Source organism: Drosophila montana, unplaced genomic scaffold (assembly GCF_035044405.1).
Source record: "Drosophila montana isolate Dmon_TW-CO22-7 unplaced genomic scaffold, ASM3504440v1 contig_3003_1, whole genome shotgun sequence".
Classification (NCBI taxonomy): Eukaryota; Metazoa; Arthropoda; class Insecta; order Diptera; family Drosophilidae; genus Drosophila; species Drosophila montana.
In genome coordinates, this window is record NW_026997879.1 from 524,735 (window position 1) to 543,899 (window position 19,165).

A 19,165-nucleotide genomic window follows, 5' to 3' on the forward strand; every position below is an offset into this window, starting at 1 on the left:
TGTAGTCGCGATTTTGTGAAGAGTTTCGTTTCAGGAAGTTCTTATGCGTTATCAATAAGCACAAGCTGGTTCATCGCTAACTTCCCTTTAACACAGATAAGTTGAAGAATTGATGCATCATTTCAAAAGAAAGTTGGCGAATCATAGGCTCTAAAGGCGTCATAAAAATATTGGAATTTCTTTTGGAACCCATATTCTATATATTTTATTATCAGAAGAGTTCAGTACAGTGAACGACAATAAGCACATATAAGTTAAAATCTTGCAAAATATGCATTAAACGGGTTTTATATACAAAATTTGTACTTTTGAATGCTTTATCTTTCGTAGTTAAATTGAAAGATTAAACATAATTTGCAAAAAAAACTTTGAGGTTAAGTTTGGTAACTTTAAGCATTTCGATGTATGTTTTTTTTCTTTTTTTAAGAAAACTTAAAATCTTTTGTTTAGTGATTTTTTAAAAAGCTTGTAAAATTTGCTATAGAAATGCTCATTATTCAATTTTTTTATTCATGTAATAAGAGTTTCGTGTAAATTCGAAAGATCTCAACAACCGCAAAAGTGTTAACTACAGGGTATTATAAAGTGTAGCTGCTGAACATATGCTATTTATTAGTTTTTATTTTGTATAACACGCGAGTGGCCTAGAAATAGATTAGACAAGTCACCAAAATGAGATATCATTATCCACATTGGCTAGAAACACTGGAATGCCGATTTATATATTAAGGCCCACGGCAGATAAGAGATATCGTTGCGAAGAGAGTGTTAAACTGGGCTAATAATATACTTACCTGTCATCTATTTATACCTATGTCTCTCTAACTCTCTTTGTGTTTTTGTTGTTCCAGTTAATTGGCAGCAAAATGAATGCCAGCAAAGAGACGAAGAGCGCCGCAAAGGGACAAAAGAAGTTACAAAAGACAAATAAAAAGCAGCAGCAGAAGCAGCAACAACAACAGCAGCAACAACAACAACAACAGCAACAGGCCGTTATTGGCAGTAAAAACGGGATCAGTAAACCGGCCAAACCAAGCGATACAAAGGCCAATAATCGCAGCAACAACATTAACAACAACATTAACAACAACAGCAACAACAACAACAACAGCATGGTGCAAAATAATAACAATTCACAATCTATGATTGGCACAACTCCAGCAACGACGACGCCGAACATAACGCAAAAATTCAAGGAGCAGTACGAGGCGGAGCGGCGTGCCACAATGTCACAGTTGCCCAGCCTGGATACGTTGCCCAAAATGGAGCGAACGCATAGCTTTCGCGGCAAGCTGTCCCGGCTCTTCAATACGTTAACGGGCAGCAAGGAGAATCTGGCGCGCAGCGACGAGATGAAAGATGAGGCGGGCAAAACGCCGTTCACATTTACGCGCAGCCGTTCGATGATCTTGCTGCGACGACCCAATCGGCGCAGCTTTATTGAGCCGATGCTGGAGCAGCTGTCGGAGGAGGCGGAGAAGTCGGGTGATCCCATGTCGCCGGCATCGCCGCGCAAGAATTCAATGGCTGAGAGCGGTGCGGGTGATACGTGTTCGCCCATAATGCGACGACGTGCGGATACCGCCAGCTCGATTTCGACGCCGCCGCGACGACAGTCCACTCAGGCGCTGACCTCGACGCCGCTGGAGGAGACGGAGTCGTCTGCGCCGCGCAAGTCCCTGACGCCCGCCGATGCCAGCTACAATCCGCAGCTCAATTTCCAAAAGCGGCGCTCGAGCACGCTCATCGCCTCCTTCAAGAGCACGTTTAGTGGACTGACGGGCACTGACAATGGCGAGCAGAAAAAAGAGAAAAAGGACAAAAAGGAGAAAAAGGATAAGATGAATCCCAAGTGGAGCGCCTCGCTGCAGTCGCTGCAAGCCATCGACAATATGGTCAGCTATGCCAACATGTCATTCATTGACTACGACAAGTTCAATGGCTATGAAAAGCAACTGGAGCGCCAGCACTCGATCATGAGCCTGGCCGCAGCTGAGCAGCAGCAACCACCCGGCCCAACGCCCCAATTGCCATTACCCACCACCGCCAGCAGCCCCTACTACTCGCAGTCATCCTCACCCCTAGGTGATGCCAATGCGAGTAGAGGCGCCGCTAGTCTGCCCCTGCCGCGCACGCCCTCCTTCGCCGGCACCTCCCAGGAGAGCACACCAAAGACCGTGGTGAGGCGTCGCAAGCGCAGCAGCAGCTCCTTGCTCGCACGCCAGCAATCCGCCTCGACTCGCAACAGCAGCCAGAGCTCCTTCAATCTGGACACGGATTTCGAGCACAATTTGGACAGAGTGCAAAATGTGTACAGGGAAAGCCTGGACTCGCGCACCCTCGAGCTGCTCAATCAGCGTTCGCGCAATTCCTTTATTCAGGACCAGCCAATGCTCTTTGATGCACTTAATCTGGAGGATGGCTCTGCGAATCGGCGCTGTGCGCTCTGCGCTCAACGTGTCGTGAGAGCCAACAGCTTTAAGCAACAACGGGACACCGTGGATGGGCGCGGGAAGCCCAAAATACAGGTGAGTTATAGTTTGTGCATTGGATTATGTGGGACGAGGTTAGGTGTTTTTGTATCTTTGGCAAGTTTCTTAAAACCTTTGACGCATTACCTTTACTTAGAAGTTTTCTGTTCTATTTAAATCCCATTTTATGATGGCTGTCTTAAATAATTTTGATTACATTTAAAGTTATTTTGATTTTTGTCCCCATTCTTAATCTTATATGAAGTGGAAGATACGAAGAATTTTCCATATCTCTTCTTTATAAAACTAATCTCCGATCACTTTTTTGTTAATATCATTTAGTCTACGTTCTTCTTGTGATTAGAAAAGATTGTTTTAAATACATAACGATCTGTATCATGGCTGCAAACCCAAATAAAAAGGTCATTGGTTCGGTTCATGGTTTGAACCAGTGCCTCCCCTTTAGTTTCGGTTCGCTCCATGCCTGCTTCATCTATTTAATGTCCGATTTTAACGATAATGATTACGTTATTTTTTTTTATGTATTTTCAATTGTTAATGAAACAATTCAATGTGTACTTTATAATCGCCCATTCTACTGAAAATATAGTCCATGTCATACATATTGGAAACTACCACCCAAAATTGGAAACTACCAAAACACACGTATGGTTAGCTTAATCCAATGATTGGCGCCCATACTATTTAGGCTTAGACAGATTGTGTTGAACCAAACCATTTTCGAGTAGCATTTGATCAGGTTCGGGTTTTGGTTCACAATTCCGGAAATAATTTGAACTGTTTCGATTCAAATATCGGATTACAGCCTTGATCCAAACATATGAACATGTATACATAGATAATCATACGCTTGCTCATACCTTCATACATACAAACGTAAAATATTTAGTTTTTTATGGCAAGCGTGTGACACTTTGAATAATAATTTGGCCTAAAGATGCAACTGAACTAGTTCAGGGAAGGTTACAAGAGCTATAAAACGAACCAAGCGCTGTTCAGAATTCGTAATAGCTGAATGCCAAGTGACAAGCCAGATAGGGTAAGTAAATGTCTCAGTTAGATGAAAGTCTTGTTTTCTTATCGTAGATATTCGATATTCCAGTCTGTAATCCGTTTAAATATTGAATCGAATGTTTTATTTGGTATTGATCTTAAGATCTTGTATTTTGCGTAGTGTAATGTTGGAGTGAATCATAAATGATTTGTTCTTTTAAATCGTTTGGCCAGCGAACTGGCCTTTGATTAATTGTTATGCATGTAATTATAAAATTATAATCGAAACATACAGATTTGGCTTCATAAGTAGGTTATAAACTAATTTGCACTTAAAAAATAACTGAAATTTGTGTAGAATAAGAAAAACTTTGTCAGTTATATTCGGCAGTTGCCCCATTTTGTTCAGCCAACTTGCTAGCTTATTGCGTGTAGTCGGTGTCGCCCTTGGAGTAGTGTATGCAGGCCAGCACGGTATCCAGCAGATACAGTGCGCCCTCGATGACGCACAGCGAGCCCATGGCAATGCCCACCTGTCGCTCCGAATTGACATAGAGGAAACCCTCATCGGACATATAGCCCTTCCAGTAATGTAGCGCCACGCCGCCAACGGCGAGCCACATAAAGGTGCCCACCACATTCATAATGGTGTCGCACAGTTCGCTGAAAGCACATAATTAATCCGATTAAAAGGGGCGGGCAGTTGGAGGAGTCAAACACTTACCCCTTATGCTTTGTGGTGCCGAATAAGTAGGCAATTGTGTGGCATGCCGTGTATATGAAGAAGCCGACCATTACGCCGGAGGCCACAATTTCCGCATCGGCGCTCTTCTCCTCGTTCAGATTCCAGGTGCCGCCAATGCCCAGGAATTCGCCGCCATCGCCCCAGCGATATAGAAATATCACGACCAAGTTGATGATCTGCAAGAATGCAATATTTAGTCCAAATCTAACTGGCCAATGAATCAGCCCAATTGTCGTAATGCCTTGTAATGATCATTTGTGTGCCCCGCCCTGTGAAAAGCTTTAGCCAAAGCTATTGCGCACTCACGACCCGCACTTTTGATTTTGTGCTTTTCGTATATATGAGTAATATTACTAACAAGTACACCCAACAACTGATAAGGCCGATAAGGCCAACCAGTTAGTCGTCGGATTGCTCAACAATTTTCAAGCGAAACGATGAAAAATTTCTAAGCTAAAACCGCAGGACTTTTATTGCCTATGCAAATATTTATTGGCACTTACCAGTTTTAGGGCTTTGATGAAAATCGAACCAATTGTCTCCACAGATACCATTTTCTTTAATTAATAGACACTCAATCTATATTCGTATTCGTATTCGTATTCGTTACGTTGTCGCTACTCAACTGAATGCTCGACTGATACAAACTGGGGGAAAATAGTCAAAAGAATTTGTAGCTTTTGCAATCTGGGCAGGTGCCAGATAAGATAAGGCCAGCGATAACAGGTGCGTTTCGAAATAGGTTACACTAACCAATTGTATGTTGTTGCGCCTGCGCATGCGTCGGGTCGCTCCGCTATCTAATCGCAATTGGAATTGGAATTGTTATCGCTTTAAAGCCTAACAAATATCAACATATTTGGCGTATGCTGTATTTCTCTGTATTTCTTTTGTAACTCCTGCATTAATCATGGCCAACTACAAAGCGACAATGTCGACGCCAAAAAGCGTCATTCCATGCGCCGGAAATGGTGCTCATTACGTCATCGTCAACGCGAGCCAGCGCTTGGTTCTTGAGCTTGCGTGATAATGTACGCCGGATTTTCTCACATACTTATAATTTTGTCATAAAGGGGCTTAAATTAATAAATATGTTATAAACAACAATTCGTATTCATTTTTGCTCAATTAGGTCGGAATGAATAAAAATTAAATTCAGTTCACTTTGAATATTCAAAATGGTCAATGAATGTATTTAAAATTAGTTCGCTCAATCCCTGAATGACGAGCAGATTGACTTAAAAATAAACAAACACATGTGGTCCAGTCATGGCTTATATATATACATATATGTTATATATTTTGGGATCGCAGTGAGCACAATTTCAAACTCAAATCCTGGGCTCTTTCAATTCAAAAGAATTTCAATGATTTGTACTCTTAAGTAGAATCATTTTTTCTATTTAGCTCGGTGTATATATGATTGTATAAATATATGTTAAGCTCCCATACCCATTGATAACACTTTTTTCTCGGTCCATGTTGATAAATATTTGGCAACTGCTGAGCGGACCTTCAAATCGATTAACCTTGGCCACACAAAAGCAAGCTGTGCTCTAGAAACTCGTTTCGGTGGCATTGCTATTAATAAAACCAGACAGAACACATTAATTTGGTATGCCGAATATTTGATACCCTTTTGGGAGTTTAGCTACGATGAACGATGATCTTCAAGTTCAGCTGAAACTTTGGCTTATGTATCTCTGTATATACTATGTACAAATTTGCATAGCTTACTCATAGTTAAGTACCAAAGATCGATGGCCTACTTTTTATAGCCCGGTTTCCTTTCTGTTCTTAACCAACTGATTCGTTTCTTGGTACTCGCATAATTAAAACTTCAAAATCTGTGGCAACACCCGGTCACGCTTATTCGAATGCATGCAATTCAAACAGAGACTTTAATTTTGGAATCGTATATGGATACATGCACATGTATTATATATAGACATACTTATATGTATATAGATACATATATTTATATGTATTGCTTGTGAGTTTTTGCGATGAATCATTGCAAGTCGTTGTCGTTATTGTCGTTTGCCCGCGCCGCTTTCAATGTGTAGTAAAAGCCGGCAAAAGCGAGGGTAGGTCAAAAGGATATTGGCATTTGCCTGTCTAATATCTCGATATCTTTGCTTTGATGTGTTATGTCCGATATTTGAGTACTTGTAAATGTGTTTAAAGACCAAAGTCCAGAACTTATCTGTCACAAATGGGTGTTTGTTCATTTCAGTTTTGGTGAGAAATGGGATATGTGTGCAAAGAATGAAATATTCTGGAGCTGTATATTTTTGAAATATGCTGAACATGCAGGATATCAATCGAAACTCGATATTCCCTAAAAGAACCAACATTCAAAATTTCAAATTTCTAGTTTTAAAATCTGGGCGAACAGACAAAGCTTAGTCGACTCGGCTGTCTTCGTTGATCATTAATATATTTATATTAATGGGTTTGAAGAAGTCCCCTTCTGCCGGTCAAATACATTTACACAAGCCCATTAAACCCTTCTTAACCAACACTGAATTCAGGGCATACGAGATTAGGCCGATAGCTTATAAAGGTATCCTCTACTGTTGATGATAATAATATTAAAAGGATTAACATTTCACAAGTTTGTAAACAACCCTCGTTAACAACCAAGGAATAACAATAAGCGCTGCCGCAGTAGGCGGCTTTCAGAGCTTTCAAGGCGTGTCACAGCAACGAGTATTTGGATGACTAAATGAAAACAGATTCGCGAATCTTGAGACGCACATAGAAACATGTGTACATATGCTCTTCAGCTGTATGTGGGAAACATAAATTTCCGATTTATAAATATGCGTACCGTTCACTATATGGATGGGTATATGTAAATTTGAATAAATACCTATTTGTATTTTATTGTAAATGGTCGTACATAAATTTGAGATATTGTAAAGTGTTTATTGCTATAGGTATTTGTGTAAGGTTAGCATCCATGAGGTGTGACTGCACATCAATAATTTGTTTCAAGTGGGCTCTACATAATGTGGAACCATGATTTACGATAACATTCAGGCCAAGTAGAATGAGTCATTGCCGATGGCACATGGCGCCGCTGTTTGAGCTTTTCAGCATATTTTATTTTGATTATTTCTTTTGAGTCGACTGAATCTGCGAATCGCCGTTTTTATATAAATATATATATATATATATATACATATAGCTAAGCACAAATATTTATGCATATACAAATCTATATATGTATGCGTACGTAGAAATGTTTATATTTTTGCGCTGGGCATGACAAAATTCGTTGTTGCTGTTTCCATGAATGAACGTAACGTTTGTTTACCAATGGCTTATCGCAGAAAGCTTGTGAAAAGCTCTTGCTGCCGCACGCACGCACGCATATTTAAGAGAGCGCCCCAAAGAGACAATGTGCATAGTTGAATGAAGAGTAAATAATTACTCTTCGCTAGTTGCATACGAGGCGCGTTCAAAAAGTCATAAGCGTTGAGTCAAATCAAAATTTGTTTCGTTCAGCAAATGCTCATGGTAAATTTAACATGTACCTTAACGAGCAGTCAGCATTTAATAATAACAAATTATAGTTAGTTGCTAATATAGTGACACTTAAGTGTAGCGTATCTACTAGTCGAGCAGTCTGGCCAGCTCATTGAAAATCTTTGGTAGTTGGAAGGTGAAATGTTGTCGCGTCGCTGGCAACAAATCATCCCCTGGAGAAGGGGCAAGCAAATTAGTTAAGAGAGCGAGTTGCATGCGTTTCAATTTGAAGGCAATATGCGAAAGTTCTCTTTGGGTGTCCTTGAGGCGCCGTTATCCTTATCAAGCGTGTTTTCTCAGCTTTTACGCTACCAATGCCATTCTCATCGCCCTCGTCCTTTAAACGAACCAATGTGTCCTCCGCCGTATTAGTTCGTTGCGGAACGTCGCGCTGTGCGGACGGCCAAAGGACTACGCGAAACTGGACACGGATCACGGACTACGAGTTCTCTGCTTTCGCAACGATTACGTTTTGTTTTTCTATAGTTGTTGTGGTTGTTTTTTGCGCGGGGACTAGCAAAAAAAAAAAAAATCCAAAAAAAAAAAGAAAAGAAAAACAAACAAAGCTAAGTGCAGCGTAATACTTATATATACAAGAGCAAACGTAATGAATAACAAGTTCTGCAAACAAAGCGGCGAATAACGAAATTATATAAAATAAACCAAACTAACAAACAAACAAACAAACAAACTTCAATGTCGCGAGAATCTCATCAAATTATGATTACCATGCAAATCATGGTACATATAATATATAAAACCGTATAACCTAAACCAATTAATAGAAAAGCCCGATTGCGATTCAAATGCAAGTGGGTGAATAAAGAGAATTATCGTGGACTGTGGCTGAATAAATCAGCTGCCCAAAGGAGAATGAAAGCCGGATTGCCGTCTATCATACCACTTATTTATATATGAATAAAGATTATGTAGGTACGCTTGGCCAAGTCTTGACTGTTTTGGTCTCTTTGACTTTAGTCTGATTCAATTTATTTTATTATTTTTCTTGCAACATACAAGGGATTAGTCATTATATGAAGTATACGAACTGTGAACGCATTGTTGCCGGCATTGCAGAAAATGGGGAATTATATCGATTACGTTCGAAAATAATTGAGCTGTTAAATGATCAAATTTCGATTTGGCATCAATTGCATTTTTTCATTCTTATTTTTTTGGGGCTTAATTTTTATACCATTTGGTTATTACTTAACGTAAAAGAGACAGGCTCATGCAACTGAATTATTAAATTTCGATATGCAGCCCGGTTTGCTGCAACTAAAGCTTTATTATCCCAATATTGAAAGCCAGCACGAGCCGACGGCGCAGTCTTTTCAAATATGCATAACCCAATTTCATTTCATGCAGCATACTTATTGGTGCAACCCACGCGATCCACACTGCACACTCGCATATATATCTATATATAGTCTCTCCTGGTCTCTCTCCTGGCTGCTATAATATTCACTGGATACCTGATGTATATACATATGTATGTACTATATGGCAGCTCTGCCCAACAGCTCTGTCCGTGACTCGTCAATGCATTTAGATGCTAATTACATTTAGGAGCCGTTAAGTCCTTGAACGTGGACTTCAACGACCGCTCAGATTGGCCTCCAGTGAGGTTCGACTACATGTTCTGAAATTGAATTCAACCCGCGAGTTGATGGCCTATACTCTATAGACATTGCCATAAAACTGAGCACCTGCAGAGCAGTGGTGCCTACCAAAAAAAAAAATATATTTATGAGCAGGCACGCTTCCTATGATGCTTGCCATCATTCTAACGCCTTTGCGAGCGAGCGTCCCGAAAAGGTTATTCTGCAACCACACAAACACGTGCCATACCCTTCATATTCTTCATGCATCTTAAATGAAGAAAAAAAGAGGCGGAAATCATTGAAATTCAATTTTAGTTTATTCAATTCAAGACTTGTTTTCATAAACTCAGATTGCTTTTAAATATAACCAGTATAAAAGACAGGCAGTTGCATAGAACTATCCAAATTGGGAAATTTTAGATACGTCAGCTGTGTGATATGCATTCTGAATTTAATCCAATGTCAGCTTAAGTTGACAACAGAATTATCTAAGATAATGAAACTTCCATTCGGTCTCATTTTCGCGTATTTCAAATTTAAAGAGCTTTTGCACTTGATTAAATTATATATCTATATAAATAATACCAAATAATTATATGCATGATATTCCTTATATTTTGTTAACAACACAAACACGCTCCCAGTTTGGCTCAGTGCATGGCACACAGAGCCTGTGCACACACACATTTTGTCTGCTCCTGCTCTCTTTGCCGTCATGTCTGCCGTATGGCCTCAATGGCCATATCAGACATCTTTGGAGGCTGTGTGCTGGAGTCGAGCCGAGCGAGGGATGACGTCAGCACGACCCAGTCATATGGGCACCTGATGAGAGTCAAAGTAAATACAAACAAGTATCACGAAGACATGTCCAGTTCCAGAGCTCGGTACGGCTCCAAGCGCGACTGGTAAATATTTCGTTTTGGTCCTTGGTTTCCTTGTGGCGGCGGATGGGACAAAAGTCATAAATCAAATTTAATTTGAGAAATATTGCCGCATTTTTGGTCGGTTGGTAGGAATTTTATGAAAACAAACCAAAGCATAAATATTTGTACTGTTATTTATGAATGTGGCCATAGTCAAACAGGATATAATAAAATGCAATGAATGTTTTAATTAAATTTTATCACACTTTAACTAAACATTGAAATTATCCTTAAATATCATCTACTTTTACATTTTTGCCCGTTGGCAAACTGTTTTAATTCATCCACGGAGTATCTTATGTGTTCCCTGCTGTACTCTAAATTAATAGCTCGAATCATTTGTTGAATGTCATTTGGTGCTCAGTTGGGCGAGTTCCCGTCTTTACTTTTGTGTGAGCTTGGGAGCTTTTTATTATTTCATTTTGTATTTTCTTTATTTCCTTAAATTTATGCTACGAGTAAAAACTTTACAGTAAATTGAAACGATAGAAACTAACCTAAAAATATAGATATCTGTGCATATAATATTATATGTATATGTTTTTTCTTTAACTATTTCTTTGTAAATCTCACCTGAGGCTTTCAGTTGAGTTGTCGATTAACTATACCTTACATATATTTGTCGGCCCACTAAGTGTCGCTTATGTTTCCTCTGTTAGTCAGTTCTACTAACTGCCAGTTAACTGTATACAACTAATTATGGTAAAATGTGTCAAAGTATCTTTCATTCTTGGACCTTTTTAAATTCCTGTTCGTTTGTGTAGTTATAAAAAACTGTATTAATTCATTTTATAGAGTTTGGCAGCTGTCGAAATATAAACAAACGCCACGTCCATCGATAAATATTTGAATATCAGTTTAATCGATAAACATTAAACTATCGGTTAAAGCGATATACATTTAAATATTAGTTAAAACGATAAACATTTAGATATCATATGAACTGATACACATTTAACTCTCAGTTGAATCCATTAACATTTGACTAGCAGTTAAATCGATAAACATTTAACTCTCGCTATATCGACTTACATTTAACTAGTGGTTAAATCATTAAGCATTAACCTAGCAATTAAATCAATAGACAGTTAACTATCAGTTTAATCGATAAACTTCGAACTAGCAGTTGAGGATTTAACTTGAGAGTTACCTTTCATGGGAAAAATACTTAGGCATTGTAGACAATGGCATTAGAAATTGAATGGAGAAGTTTTTTCTAAGTAGAAGAGATACTAAATATTATAATATAATAAGAGTCGTAGTAGTAATTACTGAATAGAATTAGGATTAATATCCCTTAAGTAAGAACAAAATAATTGCATTAAGTGCGAAATACTATTAATGGCAACTGTGCCCCAATTGAATTGAGGAATACCACAAAATAGGTAATAGAAAGTTAGTTTTCTATGGACTGTACAGGCTGTAAACATAGAAAAAATGACCCACTAAGAGTTTGTACTTAATGTGAGTACATAATTCGAAATGCTTTCGCTGCGTGCATAAATACATATACCCAAGGGAATCATAATTATGAAGTGCGCTTAAAGGGAACCCATTTACATTCTTAGCAGTTCCCTCTAAGCTCTAGCTTGGCCATAATTCCACATTTTTAGCCAAAAAAAAAGAAGAAGAAGAAGAAAAATAATTGAATCACCTTAAATCAACGTTAACACAATTTGCAAACAAATGGAATTTGGGAAGGCGTAACGCTCTTATTTTATTATATACCAATTTACGCACACACGTAGCTGGAGAAATTTGTCATTAATTAGTCTACAGGTGTTGTTTCCAAAGTCGGATTGTGTGCGTGTGTGTGTGTGTGTGTGTGTGTGTGTGTGCGTGAGTGTGTGTCTGTGTGTGTGTGTATTTTTGTGTATTTATGCACGAAGCGTGTGAAGAATTTGACCGTAGGTGCTGGCAGAAGGAGCTCATAAAAATTGGCAAACAAAGGCAACTTTGGACAACACGGACGTTCGAGCACGGCAAATTTGCGTGTGCAACATTTTCTGGGCATCTGGGGTCTTGGGCCACCTACGACTTACGTAAATTTTCTTTCATTTTTTGTTTTTTCACAACAATAACGCAGAATCAGACAAGGCAAAGCAACAACAAAAATAACTGCGAATGCGAAAAAAAAAATAAACAAAAATATAGCTTTTCACGAAAAGGAACCACAACGATCGATTTGGGTATTGGCAAGGCTTGGAAGGGCCATCGACTGGGATGGGGGCACAATGATGGGGTTCGGGCATTGCCACGTGAGGCGAGGGCGATAATGATGACACATACAGGGACCCTAACCTTGCCAGCGTTGCGGCAAAGTCACCGTGAATTACATTAAATGACGTAAGACAATGCAAGAGGAAAGCCGCGCAAATTTTCTAATTTTAAACTAGGTATTTAATTATTATAGAAGAAACATAAAATGAATTAAATTCTGCCAGCTATTCGAATTCTCCTCTCAGGCAAGCTGTTTATCTGAACTTAACAAAAGTTCATTAGACAGTGAAACGTACTAAAGTTTCTTGAAATGGCATTTGAAAGGATAAGATATAGTTGCATGTTCCACTAACACAAGTTTCCGGGCTCAAATGCCAAGTTTGCTGCTGTCAGATTTGGATCAAGATTTAAGTTGCCAGAGTTATGGAGCACAAAGGTTAATAGTTTCTTTAATACTGCTAGCTTTTAACAAATAATAATGTTAAATACTATAAAGAAATAATAAAAATAACGATAATAATTGTCTTCATAGGGTAACAGAATATAACAAGCCTTGGCTCTATCATCAGCAAATGATGCTATCATTTACCAGTTATTTCCACGACTTATCAGTCATATGACGCCTAAACTAGTTGCGAATTATAATGCTTCAAGCGACAAAAGCAACAAAGCGAATCAAATTAAAAGCCACCTTCTTTGTACTCTTTGGCATACAATATAATAATAATAACAATAATGCTGCTGATTGGCTTTTTAACATTGTATCAACCCTGACTCCTACTGCACAAATAGTTTTCCTGTTTGGCTGGAGTGCATCCAATTTCCTGACGTGTTGCGTGCCATCTTGCCATTATTATAAAATACAAATTCTCCAATTGAAAATGCTCGACCAGCTACTACGCTGTAAAAGTCTTGATCTATTTCAAAGAAATAACACATTCAATTAGCTAAAGACATTTGATGTCCTGAAACCTGGATCTATATTCGAATATATACAAATTTGACTGTATCATAATTGCTTTGGGAACTTCAGGCATTCTGACAGTGTACGCAGTTATTAAATTTGGTAGCTTCTTTATGCAAAATTGCTATTTTTTCGAGCATAAAGTCCACGTTGTTGCGTTATTACTTTTATTCTTATTTGTATTTCTGAAGAGCTGCCATAAAATGAACATAAGGCGTTAAACGGTAGTAAAATGGTCCACAGCCTGTTTGTTGAGTCAAGTCTGAACAAATAAATTACGCTGAATAACAAAGCGTTTTTTAAATCCATCCAAGCGTTTTCATATACTACGTCTACGCATTAAACTGGAGCATTATGCTAAATTACCAGTTAAAGCACATGAAGCCAGGTGCTACTCCAGTTGCCTCAACGTTACATATTCCCAACGGTCTGATTTATCGAAAATCAAAATGAGCTAAGCAAAAACTACTAGTACGAGCCTAAGGGCCTGTATATATGTGTGTTTATACCCTCTACTCATAAATGTTTATTAAGGGGTGTCATAGAACTCTAACAAAGAAAAGAAAACAGCAGGAAATGCGAGCTTTTTAAGGCCATTTATTGCCTTTTTACAGGGCATCATCTGAACAAGCGCTGTTTGGAATCAGAACATAGCACATAAAGAACTAACTGTATACATATAGGCCTCAAGGTAATGCTGGCAGTAACGGTTACTCGCAAAACACGCAAGCCAAACATTTAAATCGATTTCGAAGCAACCTGAGTATTTTCCAGTCCATCGAGGAAAACTCGAATGCTTTTGACACATTTAAACTCGTAGATAGCCTCACAAGTTGTTACAAGAACCCATTTTAGAAGGCCAAGCAAGTCGCTCCGTTCCGTTCCGTTCCGTTCCGTTCTGTTCTGTTCGGAAGTCCAATGAGGTCAAAACTATCCGTTTTAACGGGCCCTCCTTGTATATACAGACGTCTATTACACGAATCTAAAACTTTATAGTTTTAAATATATGCATACAAGAGCTACCAGGGTAGAACAGAAATGTATGTGTACACTAGCGGGTATTGCCCAGCCTAGCCCATGTCTTAACATTTTATACATAACTTTTTAACCCACTTTAAGTCCATCGTATCAACAACCAAAAGTTGGAATCAACGGTTTCCGTCCATGTTAGTCTTGTGCTGAGAATCTTGGAGTAGCAAATAAACTTTTTGCGAAAAACTTATCAAATACATTTTTACAAAAAATTTGGAAATTATTTTGATGCCGAAAGTATGGTCAACTAAAAACTTTTAAACCACCGTTTTCTACCGCAGTTGCGGATGGAATTTCTAAAAGCGCTGAAAGATTCTTAGAAATAAATTTAAACCCAAAACACCCAGAGAGGACGGATTTTCAGAAAAGTGTGAGACACCCCTAATATGAATTTGAACAAAGAAGTTTGAAAATGAGTTCCGATCGGATTGTTGACAAAATAGTTTCATATACACGTTTTTCGCGTTTTTTTTCACACTTGCGGGTGGATCCTTACAAAACCCCGTCTAAAGTGAAAATTTCAGCTTCCTAGCTTTTACATTGATCACCAATGAGTAAGTCGGTCAATCAGTCGGTTAATCAATCAGTCAGTCAGTCAATCAGTCAGTCATTCAGTCTGTCAATCAATCAGGCAGTCAGTCAGTTTTATATAGAGAGTTAATTGAATTCATCAAGCATAACTGAAATGCGTCCTTAAATCTGCATATTGCTGGATTGGTATTCGACTTTTAATAAAAGCAAAGTATAAATAGAAAATATATTCGTTCTTTTTCCAAGTCTAAAAATAGCCTAAAAATAACTAATCATATTCTACCTCTGCGCTCAAACCCATTTGAATCACAGACCGTAAAGTATTGTTTTACAATTCCAAGTTTGCGTTACCTGAAAAACAAAAAGAAAGCATAGCTAATATATTTGAATGCCAAAGAATGAATACCCTAGATAAAAATAAAATATAACATTATACTTATTTTTCAGAATCATTTTTGTTTTGTTCAAAATATAATCTAAAAAGCCGAAATGCTTTATGTAAAGATTTTAGTTAAAGTACAGCTAGAAATAATCCTGAAATTTGCGCGTTCACTATTGAAACTAGAAGTTTAGACTTTTCTAATTTGTTTTACTTAGATTGTGTAAAGTTAATTGACTTTGTGTACTTTTTTGCTTATATATAGAGTATTCCGCAAGTCGAAGACTGCAACTGTGTGAGTTTTTGCGCGAATGCATTTATTTTATATACTGCCTTGGCTCTTTTATTAGCTTTTCCTACGTAGGCGGTGCCATTTGGGACTCGCCACTGCAACGCCCTCTTTCATCATCCACCCCTCCCCCCTCCCGCTCGTCCTGTTCGGTTGAGCAAAAGTTTTGTGGCATAGTGAACGATATAAATCAAATGATTGACAAAAAGTGCAAAGTGGTTGGCTGAAATGACATCAGAGGCAAATGGTCTGCCTGGCCCAGAAGGGTCTTTGTGGGTGCCGTGGGCTTCTATTTCTGAGCATATAGACAATGTGGCCGGGTAGCTAGAAGTTCGAATTAAGTAATATGTTTAATTATTATAATCAATTTACGAATATCTCAATATAATAATGCCCATCTTGCTTATAGGTAATTCAAATATTCCAAAAATGCCATACTCCATTATCCATGTTCATTTGCAAATGTGAGGAAAAGCAACGAGCCGGGCAAAAAATAATATTTCAAAAATAAATGTACGGTAAGAGGCAGCCACTCTGTATAAGGAGGAAAACGCGCAAAAAGGATATAAAGAAATCCAATATCGAAATGCTTTTAAACCAATTAAGGTGAGTAATGGCCTATAATGTTCGACTGGCCGATGGAGCGTGTAACAATGCTCTTCGCAGAGTTGACAATTCGGTTTTTTGGTTATAAATGATTTAAATTTGAAACGAATTCTATAAAAGTGAAATGATTTTCTTTCTGTTTTGTGTGATTTCTTATGTTGGTTCTTTCTTGAATTACCCATGGTGATAATATTTAAATTTGAAGACAAGTTCGACAAAGTTGACAGAATCATATTTGACATGTTTCTGATTATTGACCGTCTAATTTCAGCTAATCAACGATTAACCAACTTGAATTAACTAATTAAGCAATACCATGCATATAAATTTATACATTTAAAAGTTATAATAGGGCACAGAAAAATGCAACAATATTTTTCGTGTTACTTGGGGGAAAATTAACGCTTCTTAATCTAATGACTGTAAATTAAAATACAAATTAAAGGCGACTTTAAGTATACCAAATTAAGGATAGAACATGGAAGTTTTTACCTAATCAGTGTGGACATTTCCTTATCTACTTTACGTATACATATATCCATTGTTATCCATGTGAAGCAACCAGTCTGTGTCTGCTCTGTGTCAAGCTGTTCACTGACGCGACGCTGTCTAATATAAACGGGCAGCTTTGCCCATGAGCAGAACGACGGAGCGTCAACGTAATGGGTGTTGGCCTTGCGGCGCCACCAATTCCATACGCCAATCGAGAGGAACGTGGCACAGTCGCCGTTGCCAAAGCGCAGTCAGAGCAATTGGGAGAGTGGAGCAATTTGAAGGTCGCACCAATGCACGAGAAAATACTGGAGGATTCACGAAAAGAAAAGACTGAGAAGGTGCAGCTTCTTGGTAACGCTAAGGAGAAGCTGTCCAAAGAGAAACCCCTCAAACAACAGTCAAGACTTGCAGAAAGACTACGCCGTTCATTCCGCCGCAGTGCACACAGCTCCCTGGAGCTGAAGTCCACGTCGGACGATTATCAAAGCAAGAGCTGCGCCTCGCCACCGCTGTCTAAGCTGGACAACAATAACCACGGCGGCGGCCGTATACCCTTCTCAGTTGCCAGTCAACTGCATTTGCCCGGCCTGGGACTTGGCGGTCATATCAACGCGGCCCTACTGCTGGACAGTCCCGACGAGTGCACGCCGCCCGAGTACGCCTACCAGCACTTGAGCAGTGTGGCCACCACCAATACCAATTCCAGCAGCTCACTCGAGAGCAACTTTGAGCTGAGCGATCTGAGGAGCTCACAGACGAACCTACACTGGGCTGGCAGTCAACAGATATTTGAAATGGGCAGCGAGATGAGCACCGCCGCCACCAGAAGTGCGACGCCAGAGCAGAGTGTCAAACGAAAGGAACAGCTGGGCAGCAGCAGCAGCCGCAATGATCAGCAGCAACCAGTTGGCCCGCCCAATGCCAGTCGCAGTTGCAGCATCACCAGCGAGAGCAGCTCGGTGAGGATAACGCGACTGCAGAACTTTCTATTTAGGAGCAGCAACGAGAGCTCGCGCAGCTGTCAGGGTCATTCGAATGATGGGTTTACTGCTTCGTCGTTTAACTCATCGTCCGGGGAATGGGAGCAGCTGGGCGCCCATGTCCTGTCCAGTAGCAGCGGCGTTGGCGGGCTACATGATCTCAACACGGGCTCGTTTCCCGAGGAGGACACACCGGACGAAGCTGATGGCGATACCACATTGCCAATTGAAAGTGGCGAAGCTGGCGCCTATTATCAGTATACGCTGACATCTCCGAACAATCCCTTTCTGCCGGAAATCACCGCACGCACCTATCACAGCACCTACGAGGACGACGAGTTGCCGATTGAGGGACAAATTCAGCCAGAGGAGCTGCAGTTGGATTCAAATGTGACATCTGTTAAATATACCGGCTGGGGCACCGGGTCCCGATCCGCACAGCTGCCGACACCTGCCTACAGCCGTGCCGGCTCCCAGGAGTCGACGTACAGTGAAAGCGGTGTCAGCTATCCGCAGGGACCGACGCCCAGCCCAGCGTCGAGCTCCTCGTCCACGCCCGGCCGCCACAGACGCAAGCTCTTCAGCCTCAACTCTCCCACGCGTCTGCTGCATCATCAGCAGGGCGGCACAAGTGGCAGCCAGCAGCATATTCATAGTCAGGCACAGAAAATCGAAATGTCCGTCTCCCCAACGGAGAGCCTCAATGCGAACGTCCCGGTGCGCAATCCCCTGAATCCCTTTCTGCCGGCCTCCTCGTCGCCCATTGCAGTGCCGGGCGGCTTGAGGAGCAAACGTGAGGAGTTTCTACGTGCAACAATGAAAATCTGTCTGGTTGTGTCGCCTCCAGCCAGCAAACTGCAGGTGAGTTCATGTTCTTAGACCGAGCGCGGCACCTGAACTGAGCGGAACTTTGCCAGCCGGAAATCAATTTGTAACATGCGAATAAAGACTTTTCAATTTGTTTCTTTGTTTTATTTATTTGTTTCTTTCGTTCACAAGTTGTTGTACAAATGGCCATTGTCATCACTTTCTCATTAATTGTTATTATTAGAGAGTGCATTATAATTTTCCAACAGATGTGCAGGAGATATGTATATGATATATCGCCTAATCTGATACGTAATCGGATATATGTATATATATATCTGTCTATATATATCTGTCTATATATCTGTCTGTCTTGCACTATGCAAACTCCGTTTAATCGAATCCGTAATCGCATCAAATATAAATATATCAATTATATCTTCAGCAAAGTCTGTACTCTAGCTGAGGTCTTTGTTATTATATCGAGCTTTAGTTTGCACCAAATAATTTTATTAGCTATTATTATTAATTTTATTATTTAATATAGAAATGTGACGCAAATGATAATATC

At 39.7% G+C, this 19,165-nt stretch overlaps 2 protein-coding genes across 12 annotated transcripts in view; one reads left to right on the forward strand and one right to left on the reverse strand.

Moving 5' to 3' along the window:
* Positions 1–19,165, forward strand: part of LOC135430351 (uncharacterized) — a 33,368-nt gene that overhangs the window by 2,958 nt on the left and 11,245 nt on the right. For 8 of the 11 annotated variants that reach the window (XM_064684989.1, XR_010436598.1, XM_064684993.1 and 5 more), the window contains one exon: positions 852–2,528. In XM_064684989.1, the coding sequence (XP_064541059.1) occupies positions 867–2,528 (1,662 nt within the window). In that variant the 5' untranslated portion in view covers positions 852–866. Of the gene's footprint in view, positions 1–851; positions 2,529–16,864; positions 18,649–19,165 lie in introns of those variants that run through there. The other 3 variants (XM_064684988.1, XM_064684995.1, XM_064684997.1) reach the window with 3 other exon arrangements.
* Positions 3,626–4,891, reverse strand: Ssk (Snakeskin). The gene is made up of 3 exons (XM_064685002.1): positions 4,734–4,891; positions 4,210–4,406; positions 3,626–4,148 (listed from the first exon to the last, which is right to left on the reverse strand). Exons 1-3 carry the CDS (start codon positions 4,782–4,784, stop codon positions 3,908–3,910), a joined length of 489 nt encoding a protein of 162 aa, XP_064541072.1. The 5' UTR covers positions 4,785–4,891; the 3' UTR covers positions 3,626–3,907.

What these genes read in the sequence shown, in the direction of transcription:
- Ssk (XM_064685002.1), bottom strand. Translation starts at nt 4,784, where the DNA reads ATGGTATCTGTGGAGACAATTGGTTCGATTTTCATCAAAGCCCTAAAA. An exon ending in TCATCAAAGCCCTAAAACTG is followed by an intron (nt 4,407 to 4,733) that starts GTAAGTGCCAAT and finishes GCATTCTTGCAG; the next exon opens with ATCATCAACTTGGTCGTGAT. An exon ending in GGCACCACAAAGCATAAGGG is followed by an intron (nt 4,149 to 4,209) that starts GTAAGTGTTTGA and finishes ATGTGCTTTCAG; the next exon opens with CGAACTGTGCGACACCATTA.